General features: G+C 39.3%; 1 protein-coding gene across 1 annotated transcript in view; it reads right to left on the bottom strand.

The window, feature by feature from the left end:
• Positions 1–676: 676 nt before the first annotated feature.
• PDGFRA (platelet derived growth factor receptor alpha) overlaps positions 677–14,417 on the bottom strand; it is a 34,525-nt gene continuing 20,784 nt past the window's right edge. The window contains exons 13-23 of the mRNA XM_053940278.1: positions 13,515–13,619; positions 12,715–12,825; positions 11,820–11,973; positions 10,647–10,813; positions 9,344–9,459; positions 8,672–8,794; positions 7,973–8,084; positions 6,343–6,442; positions 6,116–6,221; positions 5,186–5,421; positions 677–4,051 (exon numbers count right to left, since the gene is read on the bottom strand). Coding sequence (XP_053796253.1) covers positions 3,904–4,051; positions 5,186–5,421; positions 6,116–6,221; positions 6,343–6,442; positions 7,973–8,084; positions 8,672–8,794; positions 9,344–9,459; positions 10,647–10,813; positions 11,820–11,973; positions 12,715–12,825; positions 13,515–13,619 — 1,478 coding nt within the window. The 3' untranslated portion in view covers positions 677–3,903. The remainder of the gene's footprint in view (positions 4,052–5,185; positions 5,422–6,115; positions 6,222–6,342; positions 6,443–7,972; positions 8,085–8,671; positions 8,795–9,343; positions 9,460–10,646; positions 10,814–11,819; positions 11,974–12,714; positions 12,826–13,514; positions 13,620–14,417) is intronic.

Here is a 14,417-nt window from a genome sequence, read left to right as displayed (position 1 = left end):
AGCAAGTTCCCAGCAAGAGCAGTGACCACCCCAAGGACAGAAAGTTGCTAACCTACCCATTCACAGGACATTCCCACAGGCAGCCTTGCCTGGCTCCCACTGGAAAACCAAGACAGGCTTTCATGCAGGAAGTGCAGCTGCCAAGTTTAACTCTGATTTCAGGCTGAAATCTTGCAAATCTTCTCAAATTCACATTCGGTTACATACGCTGTGTAAAATTGATTACTGTGGGAGCACAGAACCATACTAAAAATTTGGTGAGACTCACAATGGTGGCAAGTTCACCACAAGTTAAAAAACCCCTGTAGCCATGGGCCTTTCCTGAGTGTGTGCAGACCAGCAGGCATCAATCCTCCAGCACACATGGTGCCAAGGCCAAGGGTTTTGTCGTGTGCAGGGAGCCCAGTACCCACCCACTCACCCAGCCACCCAGTGCTGGAGCACCATACCTGCTGTGTTTTGGGAGATAATATGACTCCCCACAGATGTCACTTGGTATCCGGGTCATTTGCTGCCAGCACTCCCTCACTATGCCCACTGGAAGGGCTCGGAGACATGGTGGTCATTACTGATCAATGGCTTCACAGAGAGCTCAAAGATCTCTTGAGGGAAAAATCCCTGAGCAAGACTGATTCTTTATAAACATCTTTCAATAAGAGAGTATAGACCCCTCACATATCCTTAAATTATATATCATTTATTGAAATATAGAGATCTTAATTTACAAGATTTTTTCAAAGACAAAATATCAACAGGGGCATTTTTGAAATACATTTTGTGCCTACCATCACTCAGGCCAGTTTGCCTTTCTTCAAACATTTCACAACAGCCATCATTTTGGAAACACTTCCTTTTTTATTATTCTAAAATATAACTTTTGGACATTCAAAGTGCAACAGTTAACGTGCCTGTGGAATATATCACAGTAAAAAAAATATAAACAAAGGCAGTGATATAGCTGTCATAAATGTTTTGGCAGTATTCTAGAAGTCTATATAAAAATACTTATATACATATTGATGTATAACATCATCATATCTCACGTCCTTCATCATGTAATAGGACCATTTTGTACAAGTTGCAGACCACGCTGTAAGGAATTGGTTGGCCATTCCAAATCAAAAGCTGCATTTCGTAGGATAACACTGATTGTCGTTATACAATTACTGTAGCAAAAGGTTTGGGAATATCTCTTCCAGTGGCTTCTCAAAAAGTAAGCCATAAAAAAAAAAAAGTCTGTAATACTGATAATATTGTGAAACTAAACAATTCATCCTTTCACACTTCTCCCTCTCTAGTAAATCCTTTCCTCTCCTTCTCATTCCAGTTTCCAGGCCAGTTTGTCTGATTCCAAGCCTGCAGTGAGCTGGGTTTGGCTAGACCCCTGCCACAGATTCAATTCATCTACACAATACTCATGACAAGATGGAGAATTAACATTACCATGTATCAGAAAGTGAGCCAGCTCTAGTTCACTGGTTGAGTCTAGCCTGAGATGCACTGTGAGATACAGAATGAAGCTGGTGAGGGGAAAGCAAAGCTGCATGAAAATGTCCTTAGATTCCAGTAACTGATATAATAAAACATGCTGGGGCTGATTTTCAAACCCTGAAGAATACTAGGCCATGTGCAAAAATGCAGGTGAAATTGCTTGCCTAATTTGAATGTGTAGTTGTAAAGACTACACATGCAAATTAAGGCACGTGTCATCTCAAGTGGCCATTCAGATATCTGGGATATCCATAGACAATTTGTGTTTCCTCAATTCATAGTTTGTAACTGGAGGGAGATTTCACACCATCTCATCTGTCCTGGCTATATCAAGAGTCTATGTTTCACAGTTGTCCCCATACAGAACTCAGTGACATGTTTGGCAAAAGCATGGTCCCAGGAAGACACTTGTTCTTGATCTGTCGAATGCAAGAAGTAGAGAATGCACCATTCCTTCTGATTGTCAGCTTCCATCGGGGTTGAAAATGTGGGGGCTTGCTTCAGGTCCTGTTTTCACATTTGCTGTGATCTTTGCTTGGCCTCAGCCAGGTGACAGCTTGAAACCCAGACCCAGAATTATTAGCCTGTGCAGGGTCCCACACCATAACACTGCCAATATTGCATTTGCTGTTATTTGATCTGTGGCTGTCCAGAAGTGAAGTCAAGGGGACTTATGAAGCTTTTTGTAGGGCCATTTGAAGGTAAGCTGTGGTTTAACATGGCAGCATGTTCTGTCAGTCACTCTTTCACACTTCCTAGGAAAACACTGCAACACAGGAATGAGTTGGCACCATACTTGCATTGGTTGTATCATAATAGAGGCTGGGCATATCCTACAAGGTGCTCATTGCACTGAATTAAGGCGAAGTTTGAAATCTGAGTACCAGAAAGGATGGAGCCCTTGGCAGTGATGTAACTTTTTTCACATGTAAGTCTTCCAAAGCATCATATCTCAATAATGCATTGTACAGTGATAGCAGTAATCATAATAGTTTGTTCATATAAGTGGTGTTAAAAACCAACAATTGCAGGCTGAGAGCAGGTTCATTTTCATGCACCTTCTTCCAAAAAACACTCCTAGAAGCATTTACCTTTTGTAGTTACAGTCTACAAATATAGTAGAGATTTCTGCTCCTGTTTAAATTTGAAAACCAAGACAAGAATATTTTCTGCATATTTATTTCTGCTTATTTGAACTTGTGTTTCAGGCTAGGAGGAATGTCTTTGTTCCTTGAACAGTTCAAATATCAAATCAATTCTTCACAGCTAGCCTCAGGATAAGATTTCTTTTGAGTACCCATGAAACACTAATAATGGAGTATTGCTGGTGGTTTATCATAATCTTCCATTCCCCAGCATCTTGGAAATCTGGTATAATTTTTTTTTCATTTAAATTTTTAGAGCCTCACTTAGTCAGAGGAAAACTAGTTGCTTCTAGTATATCTGATTAGAAAAGCTACTCAGCTCATGAAAGAAAAAAATCTTAAATTTTTTCTCCATGTTAAAGTAGTTTTAGCTAACCAGAACAATTACCATTCTGTGTAGAACTGAAAAAAAGAAGAAAAAATTTTATAAAATTTTTTGGGCTGGAAATTTCTCCCCTGCACTTAAAAAAGTGTTTTGATATTGTGCTTTTACTGAAGGACAATGGACTGTAAAATATACATTTAGTGTTACTGAAAACAGTAGTAGTATTATCTTGAAAACAGCTACCTTCTATAGTTAATAAAGACTTCCTAGGTTTCTAACACCTATTATAGACTGAATTTTAATTATCATTATTATTATCATTATTATTCCCCTTTACTTGCATTAATGGTAGAAAGTAACATGTTTTATAGTACTGGTCAGTCCCTTGTGGTTTTAGACCTTTTTGGTCCAAAAGTGGTTTTTGCATGTTCTTCAATTCACATGATAGTTCAACAGCAGCTGACATTAAGATTGAGGGAGGAGGTACCCAGAATTCATGAATGAGCTCTTCTAAAATCCATGGCATATGTTCAATGTGCACCTCAAAAGATCCTTGAGTAGACAGTTATTTACATAATTACAATGGTGAAGTATTGCTGCAGTGGAAAACTGATCCATCAAAGTCATATGAATGCCCTTGAAACACAAAACTGGTCTGTTTGTGGCCTTTCCCTTCATCCTCCTACCAGTTGGAATGGCAAACAACACTGAGATGCTACTGAAGTACTGCAAGAAGCAACACTAAAAAAATCCATCTTCAACATGTCTCTTTCATTTATACTCAGGCTGAGTCCTCTGCCCATTTCTGGGAGTTCCTTTCTACAAATCTACCTCCTCTTCACATCCTTGACGTTGCAATAAAGTGGTTTTCTGTGTGGAGCAGAAGTCTGTAGGCAACACAGGAAGCTTCCCTGTGTGCAGAGCTGGCAGGTGTGCGTGGGGTTACAGGAAGCTGTCCTCCACCAGGTCTGAGGAGTCGATCCCAATGTCGTCCATCATGTCAATGTCCTCAATGGTCTCATCCTCTCTCTTGATGAAGGTAGAGCTACTGGAACCAGTTTCAATGGCACTTTCTTCAGATGTCTGTGAACTGGAAGAGACAAATATCTCAGAGATAAGGTGGTGGTGACTGTGGCTGGGTAAATACTCCAGTCCCCAGCAGAACTGAACGCTACCTCCCCAGATGCTTTCTGACCCACAGTGCAATCTTAGGTGACTATGACCACTAGTTTCTTAGGACATGACATATCTTGTATATCAAAAGTAGTGAACCACCTTGGAATTCAAAGGAGTATGCTGTTCTTATATTCCTCCAAGCACTCTCAGCCAGATATTTGTTGGAGAAATAATTTTATGACACTACTGTGACAATAGTTCACTTAGGTAAATCTGGGGAGGTCAATAACAATAAGATAGTAACAATAACAATAGATAATAAGATAATAATAAAAAAAATTTAAAAATCATAAGATAATAACAGTAACAGACAGTAAGGTAAGGATAACAGAGAGAGATAATATGTCTTGATTTTGATAGTACTTTTAGGGACTTCTTTCTTCCCTCACTTGAATAAAGCACAAAAATATACCAAAAAAAAAAAAAAAAAAAAAAGGCATTTCTAGGTTTCTGAATCTATACACTATGAATTAAGGACTGAATTAAACCTGCACCATTCACAACTGGGGTCAGGCAGTGTTGTGTTGTAGTGGCATTGGTCATGCAAATTGACAAGATTGACAAGAAAGAAGTAAAAAGTTCTGGACACCCTGCTTTCATAGAAAACTAGAAGATATATGGACATAGAACATAGAAGATATTATCAACTACTCCCAGATTTTAGAATTTGTCTCATACAAACAAATCAGCCCTTTGAGATCTCATATGAAGTGCCAAGGAGCCAAGATGTGTCCAAAATGTGCCCACAGATCCACCAGGCACCCACTGTGACTTGACCAAGCTATTAAAGGAGTCCCAAAAACACACAGAAGCACCCTACCAGCAGTCGCCTTACCCTGGCAACCACAAAACAGGCAAAATTAACTTTTCCCCATTGAAAACACTGTGGCCAGTCATACTACCATATTTATATGTGTCTCCCCCAGTAAGTAGTTTCAACAGAGCTAAGGAAACCATTTGCAGAGTACAATGCTGTAAAGTGTTTGGACACTGCCAAACATGACCCCAGATGGTGACTATGGGCTAAGGGATCTGGAACTGCACCTACCTGTGTCTGTTTCTTTTGCCAAGCTCATCTTCAGAAACAGGGTCAATGTCAGGCAGGGGAATGATGTATCCACTGTCAGCACTCAGCCTCTGCTCATCAAATCCACTCTCCCTGTCCTTTAGCTTGTCTTCATTCTTGTAAGTTACACCAATGTAAGCATTGTCACAGTCCCCTCTCATGCGTGTGACAGCTGGGTGATCACTTTTCAGGAAGTCCAGGTGAATCTTCTCATAGCTCTGAAAATATTCATTTCAACCCCTCATTAGATGCTATTCACTAAGGCTGCCTTTCTTCAGATGGGCAGCTGTGATTCATTAGCATAGCAAATATTGTGTCCTATGAGCCAGCAACACTGGATAGAGAAGTCCAGAATCTTCAATTGCTTTGTAGGGAGAAGTGACACATAAGTTTTAGATGATGCAGGAGCAAAGCATCATCTCAAAGCAGACAAATAGATGTGAAAGAAGGGCAGGGAGAAGGGAGTTAAGGTATGTGGGAAAAATGAAACACTGAATGATGGGGAAGGCACAACTTGTCCAGAGCTATCAGAAGTGTGAGGGGAAAACTTGCTGGTGTCAGGGTCCAAAGAATGAGACAGGGAGATTATACACACCTGGGCCAAGAACTCCTTGTTATATAATTATTTAATCCCATGAAAATATATAGAACTAGTTCTCCAGTAGAAAAATTGAGTTGTTAGGATTTAATTAGATATAAAGGGTTCTGCTTCCCAGTTAATGCTGCAGAACTGCTTGTCTCATCAAGTTTGACTGAAGAAACCGAACATGCAATGTTCCCATGCTAATCACATAATTCACGTAGGTTAGAATGTGTCAGTTCAGTGCTCATGGCTCTCATGGCTGGGACAATGCTTATAATTCCCTCTGAAGCAGTATACAGGAAACACAGAGAAAATTACAAAGAGCAAACCTTTTTGTACTCTCCAGGCAACAAGCTCTCCACAATTTCACTCAAATGGTAGAAAGAAGGTCTTTTCTCTGGTTCACTGTTCCAGCATTTCACCATAATCTCATACCTGCAGATAAGAAGGAAACCAGTTTAACGAGCTGGTAGAGGAACATAACTGATCAAACAGAAACTAAAGCCAAAATTCTCTAGAGACTGGACAGGTGTGGAAAAGCCACATGCACACATACACTTCATTGGTAGCATGATCAGGTTTGGCCATTCGATATCCACTCTTGATCTTATTGTAGAAAGTAGAATCGACCATCATGCCAGGATACGGTGTGCCACCTGCAGATGAAAGAGAAGCAGAACTACTACTCTGTACTTAACTATCCATGCAGAGTTCCTAAATACTGTCTTCTTGTTGATGTCTTGAAGTGTTAACACTGTAATTTAGCATGACATCAGAATGATTCTTTCCTAGCCAGTGTTTCACAACAGACCTACAGTCTAGATGACATTAAGCCCTCATGTGAAACACTGGCTAGGAAAGATTGAAGTAGGTACTAGTATGACACCTGGATCAGGTCATCAGTCTGCATTTGGCATGGGCTGTCAAAAAGGTTTGGACTTGGCCCAAGCTAACACAGTGAACTGATAACTTGGGGCTGCAGCACAAAGGCATCATTGCACCCATGCTCAGTTGTTGCTGATGTGTAAAAGAGTAATTCAAGCTGAAGTCAACATGGTGGCAAGATGTAATAACTGACCTTCTCAACAAACACTCCTGAGGATATGTTTTGCTTTCCAAAGAAGAACAGTTTTCTCAGATGGATGAGGCATACTATACTATTACTTCAGAAACCTCTGCCCTTTCAAAAGCAGGATTTTCACCTAAAATTGAGTTTCAGAACCTTCTTTACAGGTAGTAAAGAAGTGAAGTGTAGTGCTTCAGTTCCTGAGCTGTCCAATGCCTCCCAGGGATATCAGGGAATGGCTATTTACAGGATCCTATGATGCCCAGAGATTACAGGAATCAATACCATAAATAGTGGTGCAACTGTTGTTTTCTGAGAAGCAGCTATGTGACAACTTATTCTAGCAAATAACATTAGGCTTGGGGTTGCCATTGGGCAGCAGTAGATACCACACAGGCATGAGTAATTCTGCTGGCAGTAAATCTGGGCAATGCAGGCTCGCTGAAGTGGGCCATCCACCCGTCCAGGAGGCTAATTAATGAGGCTGAGGAGAGAGCCAGACTGTTCCCAGCTGGGAACTGTACGTGGTCTGTAACTGCTATATATTGTCATAACCACTTTACACTGCCATAAACCAACTGCGTGAACAGTGTTGACCTGGAAATGAGAAATCAGTGTCCCAGAAGATTGACATTTATTTTCATTCTGTAATGGGACTAAGACAGGCTCTTTTGAAACGTGTATGAAGAGGCTGTTCCAAAGCAGCTGCTGAGCTGGGCTGCAGCCCCAGGCATCCCATTGCAAGGGAGAAACATGTTCCTTCTCATATTAGACAGAAAATCAATCCTGTTGTGGCACACCAATACTTTCCACAAAAGATTTTCACACAGTTCTTTTAGTTTTACAGAAAAAAAAGTGTATTGCAAAAACAAACAAAAAAACCAACAAAACTCCCAAACAAATGAACAAAAAAATCCATACCAAAACTAAAGAAAACTTTGGGAGAGTACAGAATTTCACTTCACACCTAACACTGGAATCTGACATCCCATACAGAAGAACAACTAACAGTGGATTTCGTGCATATATTTTTATATGCAGAATTTAAATACTTCATGTAAAACAGTTTGAATTGAAAAAACTTAATCACTACACATAGGAAAATATTTACAGAACATACCAAGAGAAAATATTTCCCACAGCAGAATGCCATAAGACCAGACATCACTTAATGTTGTGTACAGGTTGTCAAAAATACTTTCAGGTGCCATCCATTTTACTGGGAGGAAAGTCTGTAATAAAAAGAACGAAAGCCCCAAAACACAGATTAGTCATTAAATAAATTATTACTATTGCAATTGTTGTTTGATAGCCAGGAAAAACATCTCTCTATAAGAAAAGTTGAATTAACCTTGCTAGTGTTTATTTTTAATTCAATTTAATACAGAGGTATCAGGATTATAAGCAATGCTACTTGTTGCTCCCAACAAAAACTAGCTAAATCATAGCTGTATTCATTTCATTACTGGCAAATGACCAGGTAGCAAATGATTGAAGGTATGATGCAAAATCTGGCATCATACTGCTGACCTAGGTCAGAATATGTCATGGTTTGACAGTTCCTTAATGATTTATCCAGTCACAAAACCTGCCAGTTAAAAATGCCAGACTGTGAAGTACTAAATGTGTACTTTTTAGCTTTAAAACAGAGTTATAAAAGTTACAGGAATTAATGCTCTGAAGATAAATTGTTCTGAGGAGCATTCATCCCAATGGTCAATTACTGTAACCAACCCTGAATGGCAAGAACATGAAATAACATTTAAAACTGACAATTTTCATTTCAGTTAAAGCAGAGCTCCAGAGATTAAGTACATACACTGCCCTTGGAGACATAATTGGAATCATGCATGATGTCTCTAGCCAGCCCAAAGTCACAGATCTTCACAATTTTTCCTTGAGCCAGGAGGACATTCCGAGCGGCCAAGTCACGGTGCACACACTGTGTGGAGAGAAATGAAGTTGTTCAAGTACATGCTTTTTCCATGAGGACCACTGCCCTTACAAAAGGATTGGCTTTCTAGGCACAGTCCTAACAAGACCTTCTACTGCACAAGCACCTTCTAGCAGGGGCAAGGAGGCACCAGGCTTCAGGACCAGCAAGGTCTTACATAGATGCATCTTAGGGGAGAGGAGGCAAAAGTGTGCTCACCCTTTCCCATTCTACCCATCATGTACTAATGATATGCCTGTGCTTCTGACCATGCTGCTCCATTTGTGACTGCATGGACCCTTCACCCAGACCCTGCTTTGATCCTCCACCATCTCTGGCACCCTGACTCCAACAATGTCACAGGATGAAAACAAGTGACTTCTGCTTTGATTTTTTCCAACCATGGTGATCTCCATTTCCAGGTAAGTGAGAAAGCTGTCTATATCTCCAAAAAGAATACTACATTGTGTCATATGCTCAAAATCTAAATTTAAAACCATAGCTGCAGAAGACATTTTTACACATTATTCCATTTTGCTTACTTTTTTATTTACTTACATTCTTAGAAGCCAAGAATTCCATTCCCCGTGCAACCTGATAGGTGAAGCTCAGCAAATCCAGTAGGCTGAGGCCCTCTGAACCATCGTCTGAAAGAAGGTTTTTGACTTCTGATTCTTTTGAAAAAAAGAAGAAAAATGTGGTTTTGCTGTGGAGTGTGAAAGAAGCATCCATCTTCCCCTATGTATCATGATTCTGAGCTGATAATTTTAGCAGAGTTCCATGACCAAAACAGTCTTTTCATAGTAACTATTGCCACTTTTAATGTCTGCATCAGTCACTGACACAACCTGCATTTTTAAAAACAGCCAGTATTAAATAACAGGTTTGGGTTTTCTCCTCTCTGTAATTTTTTTCCCCTGAGAACATTAGGAAAAAGTAAAGTGAGAAAGAACAGTTACTGGACATTACTGGACTGTTGCACATATTGTTTACTTGGTGTGTGGTACAAAAATATTTGTTTAGAGGTGAGACCTTCATTAGGGTTTTGTGCATGCATGTGCATTCTTATCCATTTACTTTTGCTGAACACTGTTGTTTCCCAGGAAGTATTCACTGGGACTAATCCAATATCAACAAAAAGGGTCAGGAATTCTATGGCAACAGTTCTTATTTCTTTTATGAAAATGCCAGAAAAAAACCCAGTCAAAATTCAGTGATTCATTTTCCCTGACTGTCCTAGAGCATGAGTACATAAGTCTGCCATGTAAATCTGGGACTGGATATGGTTCAGTTTCTGAGGCCTGGATGCAGAAGTGGTGGTGTCTGTTTTTAAACAAAAGCATATTTGGTTTCTGAGAACAGGGACAGGGAATAGGATGCATTCACTATCTTCATTACATAATCCAGGAAAGTATTTGGGAGTGTTCTGCATTTGGTAAGTGTCAGTTAATGTGAAATGTAAGTGGAAACAGTACAACATAAGCTACTATTATTATTGGTCATTGCTATTGCTCAAAATCCTTCAAACTACAAGACTGATAAAATCAGTGCCTCCAAAGAGTGCCTACAGCCCCTTTGCAGAGCACAACTACCCAGTGCTTCAGCACAGAAACAAATATACAATAGGACCCCTTCTGCTCCAGCAACTTCTCCCTCTCCTAGCCCCAGAGCAGAGTGGAAGAACACAATCACAAGCTTTGAGCTTACAGCTTATTCTCACACTCTTGCTGAACAGAGCTAAGCAGTTTGTGTCCATTTAGAGGACAAAAATTAGACACGTGTTTACACAAGAATCATTTGTATTAATGATTAATTTGTATTAATTTGTATTAATGATATAAGCAGAAGGGACCTACATTACCTGACATGGATTTCTTCTTATATGAAGCAGGCCGATCATACACAGATCTCTGAATATCAGAGTATTTTGAGCCCTCCTTCCTTTCCAGCATTGGCACATACTGAGTGGTATCAGCTTGTTTCATGTCCATGTATTCTCCAGTGTTTTCAAACGATAGTATCACATAACTGGAATTGGAAAAAAATACAAGTGTATCAGGTAGTGACTCCCCTGTCAGAGCATGGGCACATCTAACCATTCATTTAAGGTGTACCATTGTATTGAGGTGAAATTCAGCAGCTGTATTCTTGTTAGGGTATATATATATATATAATGATCATTACCATATATCATATGCATAACATAACCATCATTTATTAATACATGTTACTCTGTATTACTGTAGTCAAATGCTTCAAACTTAGGCTTTTGCCAATAGTCAGGTATGTAATCATGCCTTATTTCTCAAAATCCCACTGAACTCAAGTATCACTACCTAGGGCTTTTAGCTCAAGGTATTCCAAATGATAGGTGTAATTTATTCACCCAGACAGTTTGCATCAAATCCAGTCCTGCTGAACAAACCCATGCCCAGATGAATAGTACTGGCTTTACTCAGCTACCAAGGCAGTTGATCTATTTCTCTGAGTGATTTTTTGAATGAATCTCTGTTCACCTTTTAAATCCTGGCTCATTTTATGGCATTACATTATTACTGAATGTACAATGACAAACTTCCTCAACCATCATCCCGAAAAAGTTCTGGGATGAACATTAACCATTCGGACACTATTGAGACTGGCTAAGCCATTGGTAGATAAATGAGAGAACTTGAATTTGGAGAACAAGCTCTGCCAGGTTATTGAAGGGAAGGAGTTTTAGACACTGGAAATTCCCCAAGCATGGAAACAAGGAGACAGGTAGATGCACTTGGATATCTATGGAGAAACCACAGGGGTCCTCAGACTGCAGGCATGTCTACATGCAGGAAATACAAATCTAAGACACATGTCAGGGAGATTGAATAAGAACTGTTGAAACCTTCCCAGACTTATGAAATGTGACAAATAAAAGTCTAATGAGAAAAATTAGGGAGGAGTTTAAACCAATGAATGAGAGTAATGCAAGGGTTTATAATGGCTTAAATCCTTAAGTCGCAGGTCACTGATTTCCTTTTTTTCATTTCTTTCCCACCTTCTTGTGCTTTCATCAGCAGGGTTCATCCCAAAGATATCCAAATCTTTTTTAGGCTTTTCTGGGTGTCGGTTCAGGAAATTGTCCCTATTCTTATGCAGGTAGTTCACCAAATCGCCATAAAAACAATATTCGGTAATGATGTAAATAGGACCTGTTAAAAGAAAGTAAAATTATGCATTGATGAGTGGGGTTTTTGAAAAATAGAAACAAATACAAAAAGACTCCAAAATTATTAGAAAATAGAGTTGTAAGTTAATGCATTTCTATCTACTAAGTTATGACTGCAATTGTTACCAAATATCAATAAGCTTTCTGAAAATCTATATTTATTTATATTTATTGGTAAGTCCTTTACTTGAAACCTGTGTTGATGCCTGGAAATATAACACAAACTTTTCCAAACAACATTAGAATGATAATATAAAAGCCTTCAGGTACACAGTATGGCAAAAAAAAAAAAAAAAAAGTGTTCCAAATTAAATTTGTACAGTTTTATAAAATAGGGCAATTAGAATATCTAGCCAATATCGTCCAATTAGAGGAGCAGTTGGTTAGGTAACCTCCACCCTGGGTTCTGCCCCATTGGAGCTCTCCCCCGATCTCCTACTCTGTCTTTATTGTGACTATGATTACGTGGTGCAAAATAAAAGGTCCTCAGTAAACTAACAGGCAAGACTAGGTAAAGTTTGAGGAATGCATCAATAAACATTTGTTCATTGTGGGAAAGAAAGCTGGAAAAGTACTAGAAGTTACACCTAGGCATTTAACAGTCTACAAAGCTACAAATGCATGGAGATTACATAAAAAGCTAAAAATATTTAGGCATCAATGTGCTTGTTAAATACTGAATGATGACCCCCCAGCAAACCTCTATTTTGTCAGCCAAACCCACCTGATTTTGTACAAGCTCCAAGCAGATTCACAATATTCAAGTGGGGGCCAAGATGTGTCATTATCTTCAGTTCAGACATGAGTGCCTGTTTTTCACTGGATCTAGCTGTAGCTGTAGAAAAAAAAAAAAAAAAAAACCACATTAGCCACCCAGTGGGAGCAGTCACCTTTTTTCATATTAACAAAAAATTTCTCCTTGCTTGCCTCATTGGAGCATTGCTGCCACCGTATCCTTTTTACTTGATATGTGTCTTTTTTAAGACTTGGAGAGGAGCCATAAATGATTAATAAGGGACTCACTTGATGCAGCTCAGTAGCTGACTGAGTCTGTTTGTCCCTCTCCAGAGGTGTAGTGGATTGCCCACATGGCACAGAAGCACTCTACAAGCTGCTCATTCAACACAAGCAAGTTCCCCATGGTTCCTACAGAATCACTGCATCAGGCTCTCAGTTCTCATGAACCAGGAAATCTTCAGTGAACTTATACAAGAGCTGCCTGTTTCCCCTCGCTGTGTAGCCCTCATTTGTTCAAAGGCATTCATGGTTACTTTATCTTTCTCAGTATTTGTTGAGTTATTGTAGCTGTTCAGCTAAACCTAAACTTTGGATGTTTTCAAAAGCCTGGGTACCTTCAGGCTTGAAATGCCATCAAGCAATCTAACACATAATTTTAAAATCCTGTCATTTCACCATTCCTTTTCAACTTCAGATATGAGGAATTAATTTAAAACAGACAATGTTTGAATAACCCTGTGGGAACCTGCCCTACCTGGCTTGGGAAATGGAACCATGACAACTTACGTTTCAGCATTTTCACAGCTACTTTCATCACCGGTTGAGAGCGACTCAATCCATATGCAGTCCCTTCAACTACTTTTCCAAATGCACCCGAACCAAGGATCCGACCTGAACACAAAAGAGAGCATTATTTATTTCAGAAAGTAACAACAATTCAGCTCCTTTCCTATCTCCATTCCTCTACAAGTTGATTCTTTTGTGGAAAGGGCACATTCTCTTAGCCAGACCACCAGTATTATTGCTATTATTGGGGGGTTTTTTAGCAGAAAAAGCAGATATGAAGTGCTATCATTAAATACCATTCTTAAAAAGATACAAGCAAACATCAAGAGCACACTTGCACCTGGAAGCTCAGCTCATTCAAATTCATCCCTTCCTGTGCTCTGCCATCTTCACTTTATCCTCTCACAGCATGGATTGTCCTAGGCTTAAGCTGACCTCTCTGCCTCAGTCAGCACCTAATTAAAATACAGGCATGTCCCTGACTTACAAATCTGAATTGGGTCTCTCAGCTGTAGTTTTGGTCTATTATATAATGCTGGATACATCCAGCAGTAAAATGGACTAAAGCACATCAACAGCACATTCAGAAACAGACAGGCAGCACCATTTCAGATCTGCAAGAAGCTGAAATACATGTTGATCACATATGAGGGGAAACTTCTCTGAAGTTTAATGTACAAGTGTGTTTCATCTGCTGGAATAAATTGTATTGCAAATTTCCAAGTGCTTTAATGAAACAGCTAATGTTTATAGGCCCTTTACTCTTCCCACAAAGCAATTTAGACAAAAATTTCAGATTAATATATCCTGTTTTCTAATATGGATACAGTCTCCAGAAGAATTTTGTACAGATTGAGATTTTAGAGAAATATGAACTGCACAAACATACTCCAAAATGATGTA

Source organism: Vidua chalybeata, chromosome 4 (assembly GCF_026979565.1).
Source record: "Vidua chalybeata isolate OUT-0048 chromosome 4, bVidCha1 merged haplotype, whole genome shotgun sequence".
In the NCBI taxonomy this organism is placed as follows: domain Eukaryota; kingdom Metazoa; phylum Chordata; class Aves; order Passeriformes; family Viduidae; genus Vidua; species Vidua chalybeata.
The sequence above is the reverse complement of the archived record's forward strand: the minus strand, read 5'-3'. Positions and strand labels throughout refer to the sequence as shown.